Below are 21,299 nucleotides of genomic sequence, written 5' to 3'. Positions count from 1 at the left end.
GAACTCCGTAGCAGTCTACTTTTTTAAGCTAAACCCCAAAGCTTTCACATCTATTATCTCTTGGAAGTGCTTCTCCCTCAATATCGAGCAGGTTTATGAGCTGTAAAGGCCCCCCACGCGCAGAGCCTCTCCCAGCCCTGCTGGGGAACCCTCACTGCAGCCCGCCGGCCAAGGCTGGCCCGGTAAGGCGGCTGTGACCCAAGGAAGCCAGGGAAAAATGCACGGCCTGAGGCTCCCAGGTGGTCAGGAACAGTTTGCCAGGCGCCAACAGGCCCGCGGAGAGGAACGCGGAGGGGAAGGCCTCCTCGGCCTCTCTCCCGCCCCAGGCCGGGTGAGCGCGGATGGCCGCAGGACTGCACGGGGCTTCTCCTGCTCCAGGCGCGCCCAGGACCGCCGTGGCGGCTGGCGGAGCGGGGCGGAGCGGATCGAAGGCCCGGCCCGCGGAGCGCCCCAGCCCCCGAGCAGCGGCCGCCGCCGCGGCACCCCCGCGCACGCGCGCGCACACCCTCTCCCGCCGCGCTCCCACCCGGAGCCTTCTCCTCGCGCGCCGCCGCAGCCTCGCTGCCGCTTCCGGTGTTTCGTTTTCCTCTTTCCGGCCGGCGCGAGGGGAAAGATGGCGTCGCGCAAGGAAGGCTCCGGGGCCGGTGGCAGTGGCTTCGGCGCCTCGAAGGGCAAAGGCAAGGCCGCCGGCGCGGGCGACGCGGCCGTCAAGCAGGTGCAGATCGACGGCCTGGTGAGTGCAGGGGCCGCGGCCGTGGCCGTGGCCGGGGCCGGTGGAGGGGCGGGCGGGCGGGGCGGCCGCGTGGGGCCGCGGCGGGGCCGGCCCTGTCTGTCAGGCGGGGCCGCGGTGGGGACAGGGTGTGTCCCGGGGCCGCCGGGGCGCCTCGACGGACAGGAGGGGTTTAATTCTCCTCCTGAGCCTCCTAACCCGGACTGGGCTCCCTCTGTGCTCATCCCTGGGGAGAGGAGACTGTCCCTCCCTTGTGGAAGCGAAGGCCGGACAGGGTAGGAGTTAATTGCTTTTAAATATTTTCTTTCTTCCCTCTGCTCTGGTGCCCGTGTTTTCTCTTTCCACCTTTCATGGCTCAGACTGTTGAAAACTACACAGGTGTAAGAGGTGGTGAGCACGGTGGGCTTTTCCCTCATCGGTTGTGCTTTTTGCCTTCTCCGTTAGGGCTGCTAATGCCCACTGTGTTTTATTAATAAATAGAGTAACACGGCGGATTGAAGGGGTTTAGCAGGGAATGAGGCTGTCCTAATATAGGCGATCCATGCAGGCCTGAAGTGGGAGAGCGTCCACTGAAGTTGATTCTTGGCTTTGCGGCTCGATATTTTTGTGTCGGTTCCTGTCCCATACAACTGATACTACTCACCATCTCATAAAGTGGGGAAAAATAGTTACTTAAACTTAAGAATAGAAGCATTGTTTGTTACTTTTTAATTCTCTTTCCCAAGTGGGAAAGAACGCTGGAACGTTCACTGGAACGCTGAGCAGCTGGAGTGTGAAGGAGAGTCAGTATACTGGTAATGAGAGGGAAGATCATAATTTTGGGGCGAGCTTTGAAGCTTGTTATTTGTTATAATGATAGTCCCCAGCCATTACCCTGGAGTTAGGCAGTATGGTAAATGTTTGGGAAGAGGAAGGATAACTTATTTCTATATAGTTGTTCTAATGAAAGAGAAAATTTGAATTCATTAAGAGTATTTTTGCAGTATTCTGTTCAGCTGTCTGTGTATCTGTGGTTTTGGTGCATGTAGCATTTTCTAGGCGAAAACTGACCAGTTGTGAAATGTGACCTGTAAAATGTAGCAGCTGACAGCAGACTGCTGCTGTTGCAAGCAGGCTAGTGCCAGATGGACAGTGGGGGGTGTGTGGCTTTTTATTAGCAAGTTTGAGGGAACAATGAAAAAGGGAATAGTTAAAAGCAGGATACAGATCGGCACCTTTAATTCCATTTCTCTTGGTGTAAAAGCTGTTTTATCAGTTTTGGACTTAATAACAACTATTAAATTTTATTTCTTTTGTTTTCGCTTTAATGAAATAAAGAGAACAGATGTTTCAAAACTGTTCTCTACAGATGTGTAATCTACTTTGTGTACTACTGTTCATTCAAATCAACTGTGACTGGCTTTGATGGTTGGCTTCTGACAGTCCAACAAATGCCTATGATTACTTTTTGCTTTATGCTTTTGTTTTTTCCTTGTCCATGTGTACTCTTCTGGTAGAGCGCAGTGGCATCTCTTTCTTGGACTCTGAACAGAGGAAGGTGGCCTGCTGAAAACAGTGGAGAGCTTTCCCCTTTCTGCTTGCAGATGACGTCTGCCAATGGATCTTCTACAAAGTGTTCTCGGGGCACTAACAGTGTGGTTCACAAACTTCTATGACACCTGTTGTGAAGAGAACCGTTGGCATAGATTTGCTTGCTTCATAAGCCAAGTGGTTCCCATTGCAAGTCCCTAGAGCGTCTTACTGAAATTCTGAAACGCTTCTAATATCTTAATGATTTAAATGTCTTGTCTGTGTTCTTACGAAGTACCAAGACTTCGTCAGTCATCTTGATGATGAGGACCAGGGTGATTATGTGCCAAACCTGGGGACAGATTTTGGCGGGCATCAGGGAAGCGAGCGATCTGTTTCTGTCCACTGGTGCCTCATCGCTTGGCAGTGGCATAGATAATCCTTTCAAATGGGACTGCTTTGAAAGCAAAGACATGCTGTGTAAGTTGCTTTTGGGTCTGTGTGTGCGAAATAGAAGACACATCGGTCTCCTGTATATGTGAGAATGTGAAAGAACTTTTATAAAGCTTGTTATTTCAGAGGAACAATAAAGTAAAATAAAATCGTATTAGTAATGAAGAGAAGTTCTAAATGTCAGTACGTTACTTTAAAACATAATACGTAGTGATACAGCAATACCTACTTTTCTGGCCTCCTTTTAAATTTGGTAGAAGTAGAGCATCCTATAGTTATCTTCTTTATTATTTCAGTCTGATTAATTCCTTATTTTATTATGTGATGGTGTAATTTGAATTTAGAGTAAGTGCAGTTTTGTTTCAGGTAACACAGTAGTAAATTAAAAAGCGCTGCCATGGCAGTAGTAAAAGCTAACAATGAAACTCTAACTGATAAGATAGGCTAAATCCACATAACTTCTTAAAATGTTGGTACTATTAGAGAATTCCACAAAAATAATAGCACCAAAACTTGGGAAGATTGAGGGAGAACTGTGTCAGATTGTAGAGACTTGATAACTTGATTGAAGTACCTGAATACTTGTTTATAAAATGCTTCTGAAATTAAAGGTGAATGTAGATTTCCAGTCTACACGATTTGACAGAAAGGAGAGGAAAAATACAAGTCTGTACCCTTTTCTGTCAGCTTTTCTGCTAAATAGTTAAGGTCTCAGCCATCAAATGATACATATGGCTAGCTACTGTATCAGCATCATAATGATATTCCAAGTATTTTATTCTATTTTTGATAGCTTGAACGTGGTTTTATTTTTGTCGTGGTTTTTGGACTGAGGGTCGAGACAAGAACCGAAAGGGAGCACCCACCAACCATGGTCCCGGGCAAAACATGACTCAGGCTTTCTTCATAAAACAAACCAATTTATTAACAGTTACTAAACAGGAGACACAAGGGAACGAAACCGGTTACTTGAGAGGAGAAAAGAGAAAACAAGGCCAGATCTTAAAACAACACCTCCCCACCCCGTTTCCTTTCGTTCCTGGCTCAACCTCCCCCCCGGCGGCGCAGGGGGACAGGGAATGGGGAGTGCAGGTCAGTTCATCCATGTTGTTACTGCCGCTCCTTTCTTAAAGGAGGAGGAGTCTTTACACCATTTTTCCCTTGCTTCGGTGGATCCCCTACTCACGAAGAAAAAAAGTCCCCAAACTTTTCCAACGTGAGTCCTGCCCGCAGGATTACAATCCTTCCCCATGGATTGTACCAGTTCGGGCTTTACCAGTCTCGGCCTCTTAGGGAGCTGCTGCCACTCGCGTCGGCGTGGGTCGTCCCACGGATTCCAGATGCCTCCACGACCTCGTCGTGCATTCCATGCCCCATTATTAACAGTACCTCGTCGTGCATCCCCTGCTCCACGACCTCTCCTGGGCTCAGGCATCTCTTTCCCAACGTGGGTTTCTCCACGGGCCACGAGTGGGTCTCTGCTCCGCCGAGTACACCCTGGCTGCAGGGGGGCCGCCTGCCATCTTCACACCGATTGCAAGGGAAACCTCAGCTCCAGCACACCTCCTCCTGCTCCATCCTTAACTGACCTGGTCGTTGTGGTTGTTTTCTCTTAGATCTTAATCTCCTCTAGAGGAGCTCGGCCCGGCGGGCACCCCGGGAGCGAGGCGCTTCCCGAGCCACCCCCATGCGGCTCCCCCGGCGCCATCTTGAGCACATGGCGCCAGCCCGGGCCCGGGCAGTCGCCCGGCCGGAGCCGGGAGCAAGGGCAGTGCCCTCCTGCTCTCTCCTCTCCTCGCTCCTGAGCAAAAAGCCCTTTCCCGCCCCTTTGTCCCAACTTAAATAGGGCAATTCGCAGAGGCGCCAATTTGGCTCAACCTCCCCGGGGGGGAATGGGACTCAGATCTGGTGGCACAGGGAGCAAATCCCCTCCCCTGCCACCAGAACACCCCCCCCATCAAACTATCACAATTTTCCAATTCATTTTAGAGAGATCTGTAGCAGAAAGAAATTATCCATGCATACTGATGTATTGGCAGTTTTGAGTTAGGAATGTCTTTTGTAAGGCAGGATAAGCAAAAGTGAGTGATGTTCTTCATCCGTCTCAGGAATACAAGGAATGACTGAAGTATCAAAGAATCATAGTGTCATAGAATGGCATAGGCTGGAAGGGACCTTAGAGATCATCTAATCTAACCTCCCTGTCGTGGGCAGGGACGCCTCTCAACTAGACCAGGCTACTCAAGGCTCTGTATCCAGTTGCTTTTACAACACAGAAGAAGACACTGATTGCATGTGGACTCTGAGTTGTTGATGTTGAGGAGGTTTGTTAAATAAGGAACCTTTCAGGTGCTCTCTTATTGGAACTGATTGTCTTCTGAATTATTGAATTGAATGGGTAGTGCATTTTAGACTATGTGATGAATAGAAATATGAGGTTTCTGTTATTCTTTTAAGACAGTATTGTGATTTGCTTTGGGATTATTTAGATATAAAGATTAGTAGTGGCAGTCTGTGCTTGTTCTCCAGACCGCTGTTTAACTCATCCCTAGTGAGCAGGGATGTGTAGTCTATATAAGAATTTGTACAACTGTAAGGGATAACATGGGTTTAGTTGCATATTATGGAAAGTCATAGAATCATAGAATGGTTAGGGTTGGAAGGGACCTAAAAGATCGTCTAGTTCCAACCCCCCTGCCATGGGCAGGGAAACCCTCCACTACACCAGGTTGCCCAAAGCCTCATCCAACCTGGCCTTGAACATTTCCAGAGATGGGGCATCCACAACTTCTCAGGGCAACCTGTTCCAGTGCCTCAGCACCCTCAGAGTGAAAAATTTCTTCCTTATATCTAATCTAAATCTCCCCTCTTTCGGTTTAAATCCATTGCCCCTTGTCCTATCACTACACACCCTTGTAAAAAGTCCCTCTCCAACTTTCCTGTAGGCCCCCTTTAAGTACTGGAAGACTGCTATAAGATCACCCCAGAGCCTTCTCTTCTCCAGGCTGAACAGCCCCAGCTCTCTCAGCCTGTCTTCATAGGAGAGGTGCTCCAGCCCTCGGATCATCTTTGTGGCCCTCCTCTGGACCCGCTCCAGCAGCTCCATGTCCTTCTTGTGCTGGGGACTCCAGAGCTGAACACAGTATTCTAGGTGGGATCTCACGAGAGTTGAGTAGAGGGACAGAATCACCTCCCTTGACCTGCTGGCCACGCTAATTAGTTTTAGTCCTAATATGTCACTGATGTATGCTGTCATAAAGTGCTTGTGCTGATTCAGCTTGTATTGATTCAGCAAACAAAGTGTCTCCAGCATTGAAGTTTTTACATTGAGCCTTTGTTGATATAGCAATGTGTCAGGAAAATTATATGCTTAATGAATAAAGCTGTAGTGAAAGCAGTTTCCAAAGTAGGTGGTCCAGTCATGTTCCTTGCAAGAAATGTTAGAAATCACAGGGTAAAAAACACCTCCATAAACTCACATTTACAATCTGCTTTTTCTTTCAGATGAGATACAACCTTGTGTGAGATTTCATGTATTAAGTTTTTGACCATCCTGAGAAACAGACGGGAAGCTGAGTGCAGTACACCACGTTGTGTTGTCTTCAGTTCCTGTTGTGGAAATTTCAACAGTGTAATTTGGATAGAGATTCCATCCTGTTCTCTCCACTCAAGTGGCCCAAAGAAAACTTGTGTTCACAGTAGTAGTGGTCATAGTAGTGGTTGTGTGCATGGGATCTTTCTGTCCTTTTTGGTGTTTTTTTTTTTTTCTTTTTTTTTTTTTTTGTGAGGAGAGGTGTTTGGCCTTCCATATGACTGTAGTTAAGCAACCTTTTGATAGTTCCACTTTTTTTTTGAGAAGTGAGGATTTACCCGGTCGCTCAAACTTGTGATGATTATGATTAAAAGAATCTTAAATACCTTCTGGAGTTCTTAAAAACAGTAGTTGTAAGTTTTGTCATGCGTGTCCATTTGCAATACTCACAGAAAAGCAAATGATGTTCTTAATGTAAGAACTGAAAAAAACTCATGACTGGGTTTCTGCAGCTTGGTTTCCAGTAGGCTTTTGCACTTAATTAGGGCTCCCATCTTCTCAAAGCTCTTTCTCCACTTACAGTACTGTAAGCTTTTTTATCTTGTGCAGATTGCTTTATAAAGGCATTTTTAGAAGGTGAGTGAGTTTATTCTTCGAATAGTTGTTACTCTGCTCAGCTATCTGCTTGCATGGAGTCCCTAAGACAGCTAGCCCTCTTGGAGAAGTAAGTTCTTAAGTGTAGTAAAGTCTCCAGCAACTTGGTGAAGGAGCTTATGTATAAGCATGGACATCATGTAAGTTTTCATTCTGTTGGGAACTAGTCTCATAGTTCTGCTGGCTCAGTGCCTTGTACTATTGGAACATGTGTATCTGATGTGGTCACCTCAAGCTGTCTCGTAGTTGTGTTTTAAAAGAAATACAGGATTAAGGTCACCTTATGATCATCTTTTGCCATTTTGCAACCCAGACATATGAAGACTAACAATTATTTTGGTTTATTAATTCTGGGACTTCTGCATACTCTCGCCTGCCTGCTGGTAGATCAGGGCAGCTAGTTCCAGAGGTACCAGCTGCATTCACAGTTGATTGCAACTGTATTTGATTGCAGGGATGCCACTTTGATATTGAAAGAAGTGTGGTTCATTGACCTTACATTCTTTTCCTTCAGTAAGAGAAAGTGCAGTAAATTCTATACTGAAAGCTGATGGATTTTAGAACATTAGCAGAAGTTGCTCCCTTGAATGAAAAGAAATTTTCAGGTTGGCTGAATAGACATGGCAGTTTTCGTGTAGGAGTACCTACCTGTACAGTCAAGTGACCTTCTGTGTTAATCTATGAAAAGATACTTGTGCCTTGGCTGTTTCTTGCAAGAAAGCAAGGAAGAAGGTTGGGTTACCAAACGCTTGCATTTAATGATGCCAAAATGCAGAATAAAATCCATAAATTTGCTGGAACTTTTACAAGGCTCTTGTACACTTACCAGTCTGAGTAGTCTGAATTTCTGAAGTTGGGTATAAATATTAATTTTCCTTGTTTCTACAAATCTGATCTTATGTCTGAAGTTCAAACTTTGAGTGCATACCTAAAGCTTTTATAAATCTCTAAATATCACATATTTTCTGGGAATATAGTTGGTGGTGCTGTACTGTTGATTTATACAGATAACTGTATTGAAAATAGCCTTTTCCTGGAATCGTATGAACAACTGATTCTTTTTTTTTTTTTTGTATCTTGGTGTTTGTTTCCATAAGCGTAACTGACATCATCTTTCCTCTTTCTCGTTCTTTGTCCTGTATTCATTTGGGGTCTGCTTTACACCATGTAACAAAAAAGAAGTTTCTGTTTTTGTTCGGTGTTATGGCTGTGTCGTGAAGCCCTACTCTGTTTTAGAGGGTTTCAGATATAAACCCACTTGTGGAATATTTCAGTTTTCATCAGAACACGGTTATTTTCTTGTCTTTTAGTGGAAAATTTGAAATGAGAGAGGGTGAAAAGGAAATAGTGTGTAAATTTTGTGCTTATTGGATTAATGGTAAAGGTACTTGGTTTTCTTCCATCTGCAATTTTAAATAAGAGCCATTATAGCAATAGAAGAGAGCGTAATGAACAAATTGGATTAGCTGCATTTCCTGATATTTATTATCTTTTAAATTGTGAGTTTTTTCAAAATTGCTATTCTGCTGTTTCATTTTTTTTATTTGGCCTTTTTTACACATGCACTGGGCTGTAGCCTTTAACTGTATGAGTGCCAACTGTTTGCTCTGTAGTACCTTTGCATCCCTTCTCTTGCACAGCAAAGTGAGTAAATGAGGCAAAGAGGACAGAGTAGCTCGTGCTAAAGTAACTGTCCTGTGACCTTGAGAGCAGATGGAGCGAGTTAGATTGTTGTCATTAAAAGCTTTTGTCTTCCAGTTTGCAGCATTATTACAATGGAAGTTTGCAGGGTAACCTTGTTTCATGTTTGTGGTAACTCTTCAGCATTTGCTTTTGCAAAATGATGTAGTTCTAGTAAAAGGTTCCGAATTTCCATCAAAGCTTGGAGACTTTTCTGGAATGCTTTTGTAGTGAAACTTCTAAGCCTACTCAACTGTCTAAAATTGCAGTAACTAAGGGCCTCCTCTGCCTATTTCTGCAGTTCTCACAGTTTTAGTAGCGATACCAGGCAAGATATAAAACTGTGAAAACAGAGATGAAATCACATATCACTTGGAGACATAAGATCATAGAATCATAGAATGGCGTAGGCTAGAAGGGACCTTAGAGATCATCTAATCCAACCTCCCTGTCATGGGCAGGGACGCCTCTCAACCAGATCAGGCTACTCAAGGCTCCATCCAACCTGGTCTTGAACACCTCCAGGGAGGGGGCATCCACAACTTCTCTGGGCAATTTATTCCAAAGTCTCACCACCCTCGTACTGAAGAATTTCTTCCTAAAATCTAATCTAAATCTGTGCTCCTTCAACTTAAACACATTTCCCCTTGTCCTGTCAGTGGACACTCTTGTAAAAAGTCCCTCCCCAGCCTTCCTGTAGGTTCCCTTCAGGTATTAGAATGCAGCTATTAGGTCCCCCCGAAGTCTTCTCTTTTCAAGGCTGAACAATCCCAGCTCCCGCAACCTGTCTTCATTGCAGAGGGGCTCCAGCCCCTGGATCATCTTTGTGGCCCTCCTCTGAACACACTCCAACAGATCTATGTCTCTCTTATGGTGGGGACACCAGAACTGGACGCAACATTTGAGGTGGGGTCTCACAAGAGCGGAGTAGAGGGGAAGAATCACCTCTCTTGACCTGCTGACCACGCTTCTCTTGATACATCCCAGGATGCGGTTGGCCTTCTGGGCCGCATGAGCGCACTGCCGGCTCATGTTGAGCTTCTCATCTATAAACACTCCCAAATCCTTCTCTTCAGGGCTACTCTCAACCCACTCTGTGCCCAGTTTGTATTTGTGCCTAGGATTAGCCCAACCCAGGTGAAGGACCTTGAATTTTGACTTGTTGAAGCTCATGCAGTTAGCACTGACCCAATTCTCAAGCCTATCAAGGTCCCTCTGGATGGCATCTCTTCCCTCAAGTGAGTCCACGGCACCACACAGCTTGGTGTCATTGGCAAACTTACTGAGGGTGCACTCAATGCCGTTATCCATGTCGCTGACAAAGACGTTGAACAGCACTGAACCCAGAACAGACCCCTGAGGGACACCGCTTGACACTGGTCTCCATGTAGACATCGCACCATTGACCACAACTCTTTGAGTGCAACCATCCAGCCATTTCTTTATTCACTGAGTGGTCCATCTGTCAAATCCGTGTCTCTCCGTTTTAGAGACAAGGATGTCATGTGGGACAGTGTCAAACGCCTTGCACAAGTCCAGGAAAATGACATCTGTTGCTTTACCCATGTCAACCAGCGCTGTAGCTTTGTCATGGAAGGCCACTAAATTAGTCAGGCACGACTTGCCCCTAGTGAAGCCATGTTGGCTGTCACCAACCACTTGGTTATTTTTTATGTGTCTTAGTACAGCTACCAGGAGAATCCGTTCCATGATTTTACCTGGCACAGAGGTAAGGCTGACTGGTCTGTAGTTTCCCGGGTTGTCCTTGGTCCCTTTTTTAAAGATGGGGGTTATGTTTGCCCTTTTCCAATCTGTAGGAACCTCACCAGACTGCCAGGACCTCTCAAATATGATGGCTAGTGGCCTAGCAACTTCAGCCACCACTTCCTTCAGGACCCGTGGATGTTTCTCATCAGGTTCCATGGACTTGTGCACCTTCAGGTTCTCTAGGTGTTCCCGGACCTGATCTACTCCTACCCTGGGTGGTTTTTCACTCTCCCAGACCCAGCCAGCATCCTCTGTGATTTGGATGGTGTGGTTCAAGTGGTTGCCAGTGAAGACCGAGGCAAAAAAGTTGTTGAAAATTTCAGCCTTCTCCATGTCCTCAGTAACCAGGTCACCTGTATCCTTCCGGAGAGGCCTCACGTTCTCTCTCATTTTCCTTTTTTCTCTCACATACCTATAAAATCCTTTTCTGTTATTTCTAATATTGCTGGCCAGATTTGACTCTGTCAGGGCCTTAGCTTTTCTAACCTGGTCTCTGAGTACACGAGCAACTTCCTTGTAATCATCCCAGGTTACCAGTCCCTGTTTCCATGCTTTGTGTATTCCCCTTTTGTATTTGATTTTAGCTAGGAGTTCTTTGTTTATCCATATGGATCTCCTGGTGTTTTTGCCTGATTTCTTCCTTTTAGGGATGCAATGCCTTTGAACTTGGAGGAGATGATCCTTGAAAGTCAACCAGCTCCCAGTCCCTCCAGGGCTTTATCCCATGGCACACTCCCGAAGCAGCGAAAGTCAGCTCTTCTGAAATCAAGGGTTTCAAGCTTGCTGAGCTTCCCCCTCTTAGCTGCCCTTAGGATCTCAAACTCCACCATCTCATGGTCACTGCAGCCAAGGCTACCCACGAGTTCAACATTACCTACCAGCCCTTCCCTGTTGACGAGAACGAGGTCTAACATGGCACCTCTCCTCGTTGGTTCCTCTATCACTTGGATAAGGAAGTTATTGTTAATGCATTCCAGGAATCCCCTGGATTTTCTGGAATCCCTCATCAGGTGGGATGAGTAACATTTTTAGCAGATGAGTGTGAAAGCTTATGTAATACTGGAATTGAACTGATATTCAAAACTAGAGTTACTCCATGTGGTGGGTTGTGGGTCTTGTCTGACCACTGGTGTGTAGATAATGGGTGCATGGGAACTTTCTTCTGAGAGAATAACAGCTGTGGGTTGGGAGATGGGGATCTTTTAGCAAGGCGAGTGTGCTGGCTGCTAGGCCAAATAAGTGAGTTTTGCTAATCAAGTTTGCTTTCATAGTAGTCACAAGGAGGTATGTTGTTACTGGGAAGCTGTTTCATTCTTTGTAAATCCTCTGTGTCAGGATATTCTAGGAAGGAGAGTAAAAGTGAAATAATTCCTCATCTAATTAAATCTTAAGCACCAATATATGACTATTTTTTTTTTCTTTTTAAAATCCTGACCTTTGAAGTTATGTATGCATTCAGAAAATTATATCCAGTAATGCTTTTGGCGAACAGTGTTGACAGCCTGAATAAGATTTTCTTACATGTTGCTCTTGCATAGCAATATAACTAGAATCTTAATAACACACTAAAGCATTAATATGCATGTTGCTCTTACTATTTCATTAATGGGAACAAGGTTTCCTTTTTTATTAAACCACTGTATATGAATTCTTTTTGCACTTTTACCCATTGCACACAGATTTTACATATTGTAGAAAGTAGCCAAAGTTAGGTAGGCTTCTCGAAACAACCATAGGTTTCTATTCCATTATCTTCATAGCTGTGAGGTGGGAAGCCTTAATACTAGTAACGAATTGCCATTCCGTAGTTAATGAATGTTTCTACAGCTTTCAACAGAAGCCTTTATGGATAGCAAAGAGTGGGCACACCTGAATCTTTGGGCCATCAAACTCTGAGATGAGGGTTAGAGGCCATGTTAACACTCAGGATGATCTTCTAATGCCAGGTAATACTTGTTCCAGCTGCATAATTCTATGAGTCTTTGAATATATATTTAGGTGCATGTTTTAAAGTTTATATAGAACTTAAGCTAAACCTTAAGATACCATTGCCAATTTATTTAAATTAAATATAAACATACATTGGCCAAAATATGTCAAGAAAATGGTTAGAAGTTGGAGGCCTTGTCTGCATTTCTATTTGCACCAGTGTGGCTGTAGTGTAGGTGTTTCTCTTGTGTCAGATATGACTGATCTACTGAAAAGATTGTTGCTGTAAGCTTCGTTATATCATCCCTGATTTGGTGATGACATAGTGTGCCTAATGGTTTGTGTTCTCATCTGTAGTATGTAGAGGAGTTTTTAATTAGTTTTTATAACATAGATGTGAAAGCGTGTGAGTCTGTCTTAAAAAAAACCCAAAACAAACAAAACCCCTGAAAAAACCCAAAGCTCATAATTATTGAACTGTTTTTTTTTTTAATAGTTACTCTACTCACATTTGTGGTATTTAAGTTGCTTGTACCTTATTTTCTTTTTATCAGTCATGTTTGTTGTAAACGCAGATGATGTCCTATCCCCAGTTGTTTATTGGGAAGGCTTAGTTAGCTTCTTGGGTCAGAAGCTCTTTAGGATGATTTATCTGATCATAGTAAATAAAGCAAAATGATACCGTGTTTACTGAAAATCAGTTTTCAAGACTCATCTTGTAAATGTTCTTTTAAGCGCCTTTTTTTTTTCATGATAGGTTTTGACCCGCTTGGGAGGAAAACAGTTTCTCTAGTATTTGAGTACCTGTCATTTAAAGTTGATAATAATAGTGAAGCCTATATTGAACTGACTAAAAATCTTTGTTGTGTTCTCAAGTTGTGAAAATTGTGCTTTTCCTAGTTTTTTGTGTGGTTTCTTCCCCTCTCCTTTCCCCTTTTTGAAGACTTGGTGAAAACTCCCAGACTTCGTGTTCTGTCAGCCGTTCTCAGTCCAGTTTCTTGACATTGCAGAGCTGTAGAACGGACTTTTAGGATGTAACGTCCTTCAGGCCTTGTGGTGTTTTATGTGTCCTCTAAAGGAGTTTGGATGGAATTTTAAGTTGAAGTTTAATCTCTTTGACTTTTCTTTGACCTGTTTCCCTAAAAAATCAGATCAGATGAAGCTGACACTGAGAGTTACTGTGTGAATTGAATACTAACTTGGTGTGTTCATGGCTCCCTTGAACCATGGTGAATGCAGAAGCGTTTTGCATTAGTATGTACTATAGTATGTATATGCTTTCTATTAATCTTCAGGTACAATGAGTTGCATGAATAGAACCCAGAGGGGAAGTTCTGATATATAATCCGTGCTTACATTCAGAAGAGAAGGCATTGATGTGTATTAACAAGTTGAAAGGGGAAGAACCTCCTTGGAATATAACACTTTCCATTTTTCAGGGTTAGTGAAGTTCTGACGCATATGACTGTGTTGGCTTTCTCATCCCTTCTTCCTTCATCTGGCTGCCTCTGTTCATAATGCTTCGGCAGGAGGGTTTATAGCACTCTGTGGAAAATGTGCCACGGCATCTGACCTGCTGGATTTTCTGAGACAGCTTTGTTACCAGAGTAACAGTGGTACAAATCAAAGTGGTAAAGAGTTGAATGAAGTGTGCCAAGAACATTACCTGTCTTCTGCGTTCCTTGTGCTTCTTTTTACATTGACACATTTCTATTTAAAGCAAAATAAAAAGGATCTGTTTGTTGGTTTTTCTTTTTTTTTGTTGTTTTACAAATGTAGGGTTCCTTCAATTCTGTGTCTATGAGTGGTTTCTTCTAGCAAGGAAGAGGCATTTGTGGTTGTTTGGTTGTTGTTTTTTTTTTTATTTAATTGTAAACTCTTATTCTTGCTGTTGATTTCATTCTTAAATACAGACACTATCCTTTTTGAGATTTCTTAACCTGAAACAGATAAAGTACCCACACCATGATGGTCTGAGGATTAAAATTTCAGTGTGTCTGGTCAATGGATGGCAAGTATACTTGCTAACAGAGCACAAACTTCAAATGATTTGTAAGAGTGCATTGGTGCACTCAGCATCTACTAAGCATCATGGTAAGTATACTCTAGTGAGGCATTTAGAACTAGAACATCTGGTATCGCTTCATACTGTGAAACTAGTGTGCTGACAAAAGGAGTTAATCTAAATGTGGAGGTGGTTTAAATGTGTTGAGCAGTGTTACACTTGAAGACTTGAAGGAGAAAATATTATTTCAAAACAGCCTTTTCTTTTAACTGTGTGCAAGGACAAATAATGTGTTGCCCTCTACACTACTGTCATTAACAGTTAAACTTCTCATCTTACAGATCTTATGAGAGACCTTGTAAGAAGAGGGACAAGTCTTTTGTTTTTCTAGTCTTCGAAAGAAGATAATGTATTTTCAACTTGTTGTTGCTGTAGTCTTTTTTATTAAGCTTTCTTTGTCAGAAATGTTTTTTTTTTTGGATATGATTACTTTGTCTGTTATTTTTCTGTTTTAACACACATGCTCAGAATACATTCCCAGTGGTGGTACAGTTTTGAGCATGCTGTTCATTTGTATTTTTTTTTTTTGATCTTTAGGCAACGTTAAGGTTGCAGAGATGTGATGCCTGCTTTAACAACAATTCTTAGCAGTTACATTAAGTTACCACATGTTAAATGGTGTCATCTTAATGGAAAGTAAATACCTTGTTAATGTAATAAATTGGAAAATTTCATGCCTGTATAGTAAGAATTCTTGTTGGCATTTTGTAAGATGATCTAACAGTCTAAAGTCAACAATGCAAAACAAAGAGAGTGTAACTGGTTTAACTTTGATAACGTCTTTTGTGACATGCATACATAAGGTTATTTAGGAATAAACGTGGAAATATTCTTGAATGACTTGTATGTGGATGCTTATTTAAGATAAGCATTTAATGTTTAATTTTTTTTGGTGGCTTAATCTAATTTTAAAGTTAATGGAGAAGCTTATTTACTCACTGGACTTTGAAGGTGCACCTGAATTTTGCTGTGTGCATGCAGTAACAGGCTAATTCTTTTATAAACATCTGGTCTTTTACTGGAAAAGGAGGATTGGGATGTTGCTTTGAGCATATAAGGCTTGTTAGTCCCTGGCTTTGTTCTGCTTAAACATTGCATGCTGCTTTGTAGTCCACTTGCACATCCTTCTCATTCCATGGAGCCACATATCTGCGCAATAGGCAGTGTACTTACCTATTCATTTTAAGCAAGAGTCATGCCCATTTGGTGTTTAGGATCTTAGTTGGAGGTGTAAGCCACTTCTTGTCAATACTTGATTTTTTTTTTTTTCCAATGCAAATCTGAGGAAAGCAAGCAACCTCATTGACAAAATTCTTCGTTAACATAGAGCCGAGTTTTGAATGTTTAAGACTCTATTTTTTACTATTAAATTATTATCAATGCAAAAAAAACTGTTTTAAAGCTTTTTAAACTTTAGATTACATATAGACTATTTAATGCAGCTATCATCACTTTTTGGGAACAATCTGAAAGCCATACTGCCTTATCCATTAGTACTCTTAGTGATAAAATTAGAAGAGTTATTTTTAATCTTGCTGTCACAGTAGTTATTATTAGAAATGGAACTCTCCTGGGAGTGATTTTTGCATGGCCATGTTCAGATGGTGATACAAAGTCAAGTCTTACCTCTCTTTGAAAGATGGGGAAGCTGAAGCTTACCAGCAATAATTGACTTTCATGTTTTTTCCTCAATTTTATACTTTAAGTCAGCAGGAAAACTGAGACTCAGTCCAGGCTCTGTGCTCCGGATTGCACTACCTGTTACTAGGAGGATCTGTCTCTGTTGCAGCCCCACAGCACATAACCAAGCATTTGCCAGAAAGGATAAGTGCTTGAATGTGGAAAAAACTGTTGCGCAAAAGGCTATAAATTATTAAAATGACATGGAAATCATGTCCAGTAGGGATTTTAATGGTTACTTGGAAGCATCTGTTGAATGCATATGGAAGTCATGATTTTAAGACACACCCTTAAGTAATAGATGTATTCCAGTTCTGTTGTGCAGGGTAGGGTCTTTGAAAAAGATCAGTAGTCTCAGATGAGCCCCTACTCCCTCCTTCCCATCTAGCTCTGCTGTATTTTACTAATTTTTGAAGGTCAAATAAATAAGGGTAACTGTCTTGCAGTTCTTCAGCTTCAAAATGATAACAGTTTGGCACAATCTGATTAAAAACTAGGCTGTTAAAATTTGCTACTGCTGCTTTTGGCTATCATCTTTAAATCTTTTTATAGGAAGCTGCTAGAAGTTGATGCTGAAGAGAAAACCTCTTAAAAATACACTACTAGCTCAATAAGTGCCTGAATATTTGAATGATGGTGATTCACTAACACACAGAATGTATGTATCGACTGTATGTTGAAGTATAAGGCACTGGTGTATCAAGAGGAAAATGTTGAAACTGTCTGCCTTTACTGCTTCTATATAATTTCCATATGTTATGCTCTAAAGGAGTATATTAATCAGCTTTCATTCTTGAAATGATAGTTAGGTATTGGATTCATTAAAAATAATAAATATAAATTGGCAATAAACTGACAACTTGCAAAAATTGCCTGAAGTACTGAATGTTTTTGAAAGATTTGAGTTTGGTGAGATTTGTGAAACAGGATGAATAATACACCGAGTAGTCCTGAGAAAATGCTCCGTCCCGCTTGTAACTAGCAGAATTTTGGATATTAATCTTATTACAGCCCTATCACTACCTCCTAACCGTGCTAATAACATCTAACGCCCTACTGCTCGCACGATTGAAATCCTGGGGCTGCCTTACAGAAATGTTTCTACAAGGAAGTGATTTTGCAGTGCCTGTGGCCCTGATGGTTTCCATGGGAATGACCATGAATCCGTGTACTGTGAAATGTGTTATGAAACTTTGTATTGCGGAGAAATACATTACGCCAGTGTGTGAACAGAGCAATGGAGAATTTAAATACAGAAACGTAACGGTGCATTTTTACTTACATTGAGTCAATATTTAAAGCGTATTAATGGATTGTGGACAACCACAGAGACGATTGTTAACCTGTTAAAAAAAACAAATGAAAATGTATCACGACAAAAGTCAGGAGGAGATTGGCCTGCTTGATAAAACACACCTTGATTAACCATGGATATTTTTCTGTGTTTCTGTGTTTTAATAAACGTTTGCTTTTCTCCAGTGTTCAATGACTTTTTCCTTTGGTGCGCTGCAGTTTGTGTTTAACTTCTTCCTTTTGCAAGAACGAGCAGCTTGCTTGGACATGAGTAAATAAATGACTTAAACAGATGTTTCATGGTACCTACAAGACACGAGCTGATTAACGTAAATTCCTGACAGAGTCAAGAAAATACACAGCTTATGAAAAACCAACAGACTTCTAACCAAAGCCTAGTAATCTCCCTTTCTGATGTTGTATTTGTACAGAAACAGGCTTCATGTCTGTGCTATTTCAGTTCTTCAGGCTGAATTCCACCTACCTACTTATGTCAGTAGCAAAATCTTTTTCACTTTATATTTTAGATAAGATATTTACCAGTTTTAGTTCTAGGTGTTAGCTGATGGTTTGTTCCATGTCCCGTATCTGGTTTTATATAAAAACAGCGACTTTTATAATTTGGAGTAGCTTTTTTTTATAGGCTTTATGTTTTTTTAAAATCCCTACAGCTTTTGAAATGTCCTAGTAATAGAATGAGTGAGAAGCTAACCCGTGTGTACAGCAATTGGATGTGCTTCCAGTAAATACAGTGTATGTGTCAATCACTTGGCAGTGTCCGTAGTGAGCCTGGACTTGCACTGTGAATGACCACCTTTGTTGGAAGGTGCAGGCAGGCTGTATTACTGTAGAGGAGGAAGACCCCGTTCTTGTTAGGCTGGATTTTTGTCTTGCTTGAAGGGACAGTCTATAGCTCTTGAATCACAGCAGTTTGGAAGTAGTTCATCCTAAAAAGAAAAATAACAAAACAACTGAAAGAGCAGATACTTAGGAAATATTTTGTATGGGGCATTGCCTGATGGTGGTTTGAGCTTTACGTTCCGTTGGCGTCGAACGTGTTGCTGAGATACATGTGATCTGTGTAACAGACGTACAGAAAGTGAAAAAGGAACTGAACGTCTACTTTTTTAGACTGAGCTTCAGCGTAAATAGGTACACTCTTTGGGGCATGGCTGGAAAAGCTGCACATGACCAGTTAATGATTAGGAAGGAGTGATAAAATGCTTCTTGGCCTACTGCTGAATTTGAGTTGTGCTTTAAATCACCTGTTTACTGAGATAGAATATACCTTGCCAATTTATCTAGCTTAATGCTATGTTGGAAAAAAAATAGGAAAGAAAAACCCCCACAACGCAAGAAAGTGTAGCGTTAGATGGCCGTAAGCATTTTATGAGGCAGGAGGTAATATGGAAAACCATCGAGATTCCTATAATTATAGGGTGATAGAATTCCTAAGCCAAGTAGGAATGACTGAAAATACTGATGTTAATCTGTTATGATTTGGATAGTTTTGTTCAGCTTAATGTACATCTTGTGGAGCTGCACTCCTTTCTGAAGGTTACTGGTGTTCCCTTCTGTACTTCTATCATCTGAAGTCATGAGGTTTACAAGCTAAGCAGGTGATGGTACCAACTGATGTAGTAAGTCACCCAGGGAATAAAAAGCTTTGAATGCTTTTTGTATACTTCCTAATGCTCTAAAGTATGCAAATAGTACAGGAGCATGTAACATTCACTTCCCCCCAAAAAAGCCCTACAAGATGGAATATTTTCCATTCGATTTACCATGGATTTTCAAATGATTTGGTACTGAGGACCTACATGAGACAAAACCCACAGAATCCTATGATTTATAATTTCTGTGTGAAAACGTATGTAGTATCCCCCATTTGAGGACCGCCTCGGATCAATATACATTGTTCATAATAGTTGAATTCAAGCTCAGCTCCACGAAACTTCCACTCTCATGTCAAAAGAGATGTTGATATTTGCACCTGATTGAGATGGGAAGAAATGGCATGCACTATTCTGTTAGGCCTCATATGTAATTATTGTTTTTAAGCCTCGCATTTTGGTCAAGTTCAGAAATAAGATTTTAACATCTGGTGTTTGTTAGCTACTGATTGATATAACATGTAAGCTCACTGTTCCAAGAACTGTATTTTCAAAGGCTTTGTAAATGTTGATGTTGGGGCTTTAACCAGTCAAGGCAAAGGTAAAACATTGTGGGGCGTTTGAGGCCTTCTGTCCAAATGATGACTATTATAGTTGCTAGACAGAACTGTGAGGGCTAAGATTTGTTGTTTCTGAACTTGCTGTTCAGAAACAACATTTTTGGTTTTCGGGTCTACTTGGTCTTGTCCTTGTTCAGATTAAGTATCTGTCTGATTACTTGTCAGGGAATTAAAATACCTTTTTTTTTTTGTGACCACCAGTCATAGTTAGGATTGAAGGTACCTATCAAAACAATTACTTTAAGATGTTGAAGGTCTTAATGGAAAACAATTTTTTTTTACTTCTACTGAGATAAAATTGGTCTAACAGTTTTAAGAGCTTTTGTTCCAAAGTTAAGCATGAAAGAATAATAATAAGAAAAGAATAAATGTTTAGACATCAGTCATGTCAGGAGTGGTCAAAAAATCAGCACTGTTGAACAAAAGAATCTAGAAGAATTCAACAATCTCTGCAAACGATCTAGTATATGCATTTAAGTGAATTCAGGCTTTGATTGTTAGTAGAGATTGTTATATTTCTCAAAATTAGTGTAATATGGAGAATTCAGTTTCATCTCTAATCTTCAGTTCACCTCATGGCACGGCTTTGTGTGATGGCAGTCTTGCATCATGAAGCTTCATATCCAACACCTGAAAAAGCAGGATATCAACCTGTTGATTTTGTGCTGTGATGTGAGGCAGTGCTTTCTAGAATGTGTTTCAGTGGACTATGCTGATTAAGTTGGAATTTTTTATGTGTGTCTGTAAACATCTGTCTCCTTAATCATCCAGAGGAGAGCATTATGTGTATTAGACATATGTTTTCTTGCTCTTAACTGTGCAGTGATATCTTTAATTTACTTCAGAGTTCCTTTTCTCCTGGCAGGAAAGTTGAGAGACTTTGTTACTGTCTTATCAAGTGGTGCTTTTGCCAGGAGACAAATCGGCCCAGGGCAAGTTTTTGCTTGGTCAGCTTCCAGAACTTGTCTTTTGTAAGTGTAGAGTAAGCATTTATCTGTAGTGTGTTCAAAAAGACCCCACCAAACCAACAACAACCAACCAACCCCCCTACTCCCCTCCAACAACCCCCCCAACTCCCTCTCCCCCCAAACCCAAAACAAACCACCCCTTATCTGGAACTATTAAAAAATGTTAACATTGCCTGTATTTCACTATATCTTGGTGTAGTTTTCTCTTGGGTTTTTTTCAAGTCTTTGTTAGAAAACAAAGCCATTCAGTGCTTAACTGAAGATTTCAGAACTGTTTAATTAAATTCATTTTTGCGCAGCTACCTGGTTAAGTCTCAGCACAATGCACATTGTAGATTTGCTTTTCGTGTAGTGTGAGCTGGGGAAGCAGGCAGGGCCACTAAATCAGTATAAAATTTGTTGTGTTAGATTTGATGCATCTTCATTTGGATATTATTGAACAGATTAACTAACTGTCTTTTTTCCAGGGATGCCATATACGCATTTTATGTTTATCAGGTAGGTCTTGTTTCTAGGCATCCTTGAGTTTAGCACAGTTCAAACTCAATTGCGTGAGTAGTTGTTAGTACTGACAGTCGAGATCTATCTGTTTACTAAACTGCATTAACAGTTCTCTCTTGAACTTTGTCTATGCTAGGAGTTTAATTAAAATAGCTCATGCTGTAATGCCTAAATGTAAAGGTCATGGTTAGAGGTTTAAGAACTCATATGGAGAAGGCTCCATATGCGATATGGAGGTATTCAAAATACATCAGACGCTATCAGTGGTAACCGCTTTCAAGACTGTTTTGCCAAGCTAAGTATTG

At 41.6% G+C, this 21,299-nt stretch overlaps 1 protein-coding gene across 1 annotated transcript in view; it reads left to right on the top strand.

The window, feature by feature from the left end:
* Positions 1-603: 603 nt before the first annotated feature.
* EIF3H (eukaryotic translation initiation factor 3 subunit H) overlaps positions 604-21,299 on the top strand; it is a 93,421-nt gene continuing 72,725 nt past the window's right edge. Inside the window, 1 exon segment of the mRNA XM_086609531.1 lies at positions 604-733. Within this exon segment, the coding sequence (XP_086465657.1) occupies positions 614-733 (120 nt within the window). The 5' untranslated portion in view covers positions 604-613.

This window comes from Tauraco erythrolophus, chromosome 3 (genome assembly GCF_009769465.1).
Source record: "Tauraco erythrolophus isolate bTauEry1 chromosome 3, bTauEry1.pri, whole genome shotgun sequence".
Lineage (NCBI taxonomy): Eukaryota > Metazoa > Chordata > Aves > Musophagiformes > Musophagidae > Tauraco > Tauraco erythrolophus.
This window is presented reverse-complemented; position numbering and strand designations above follow the sequence as displayed.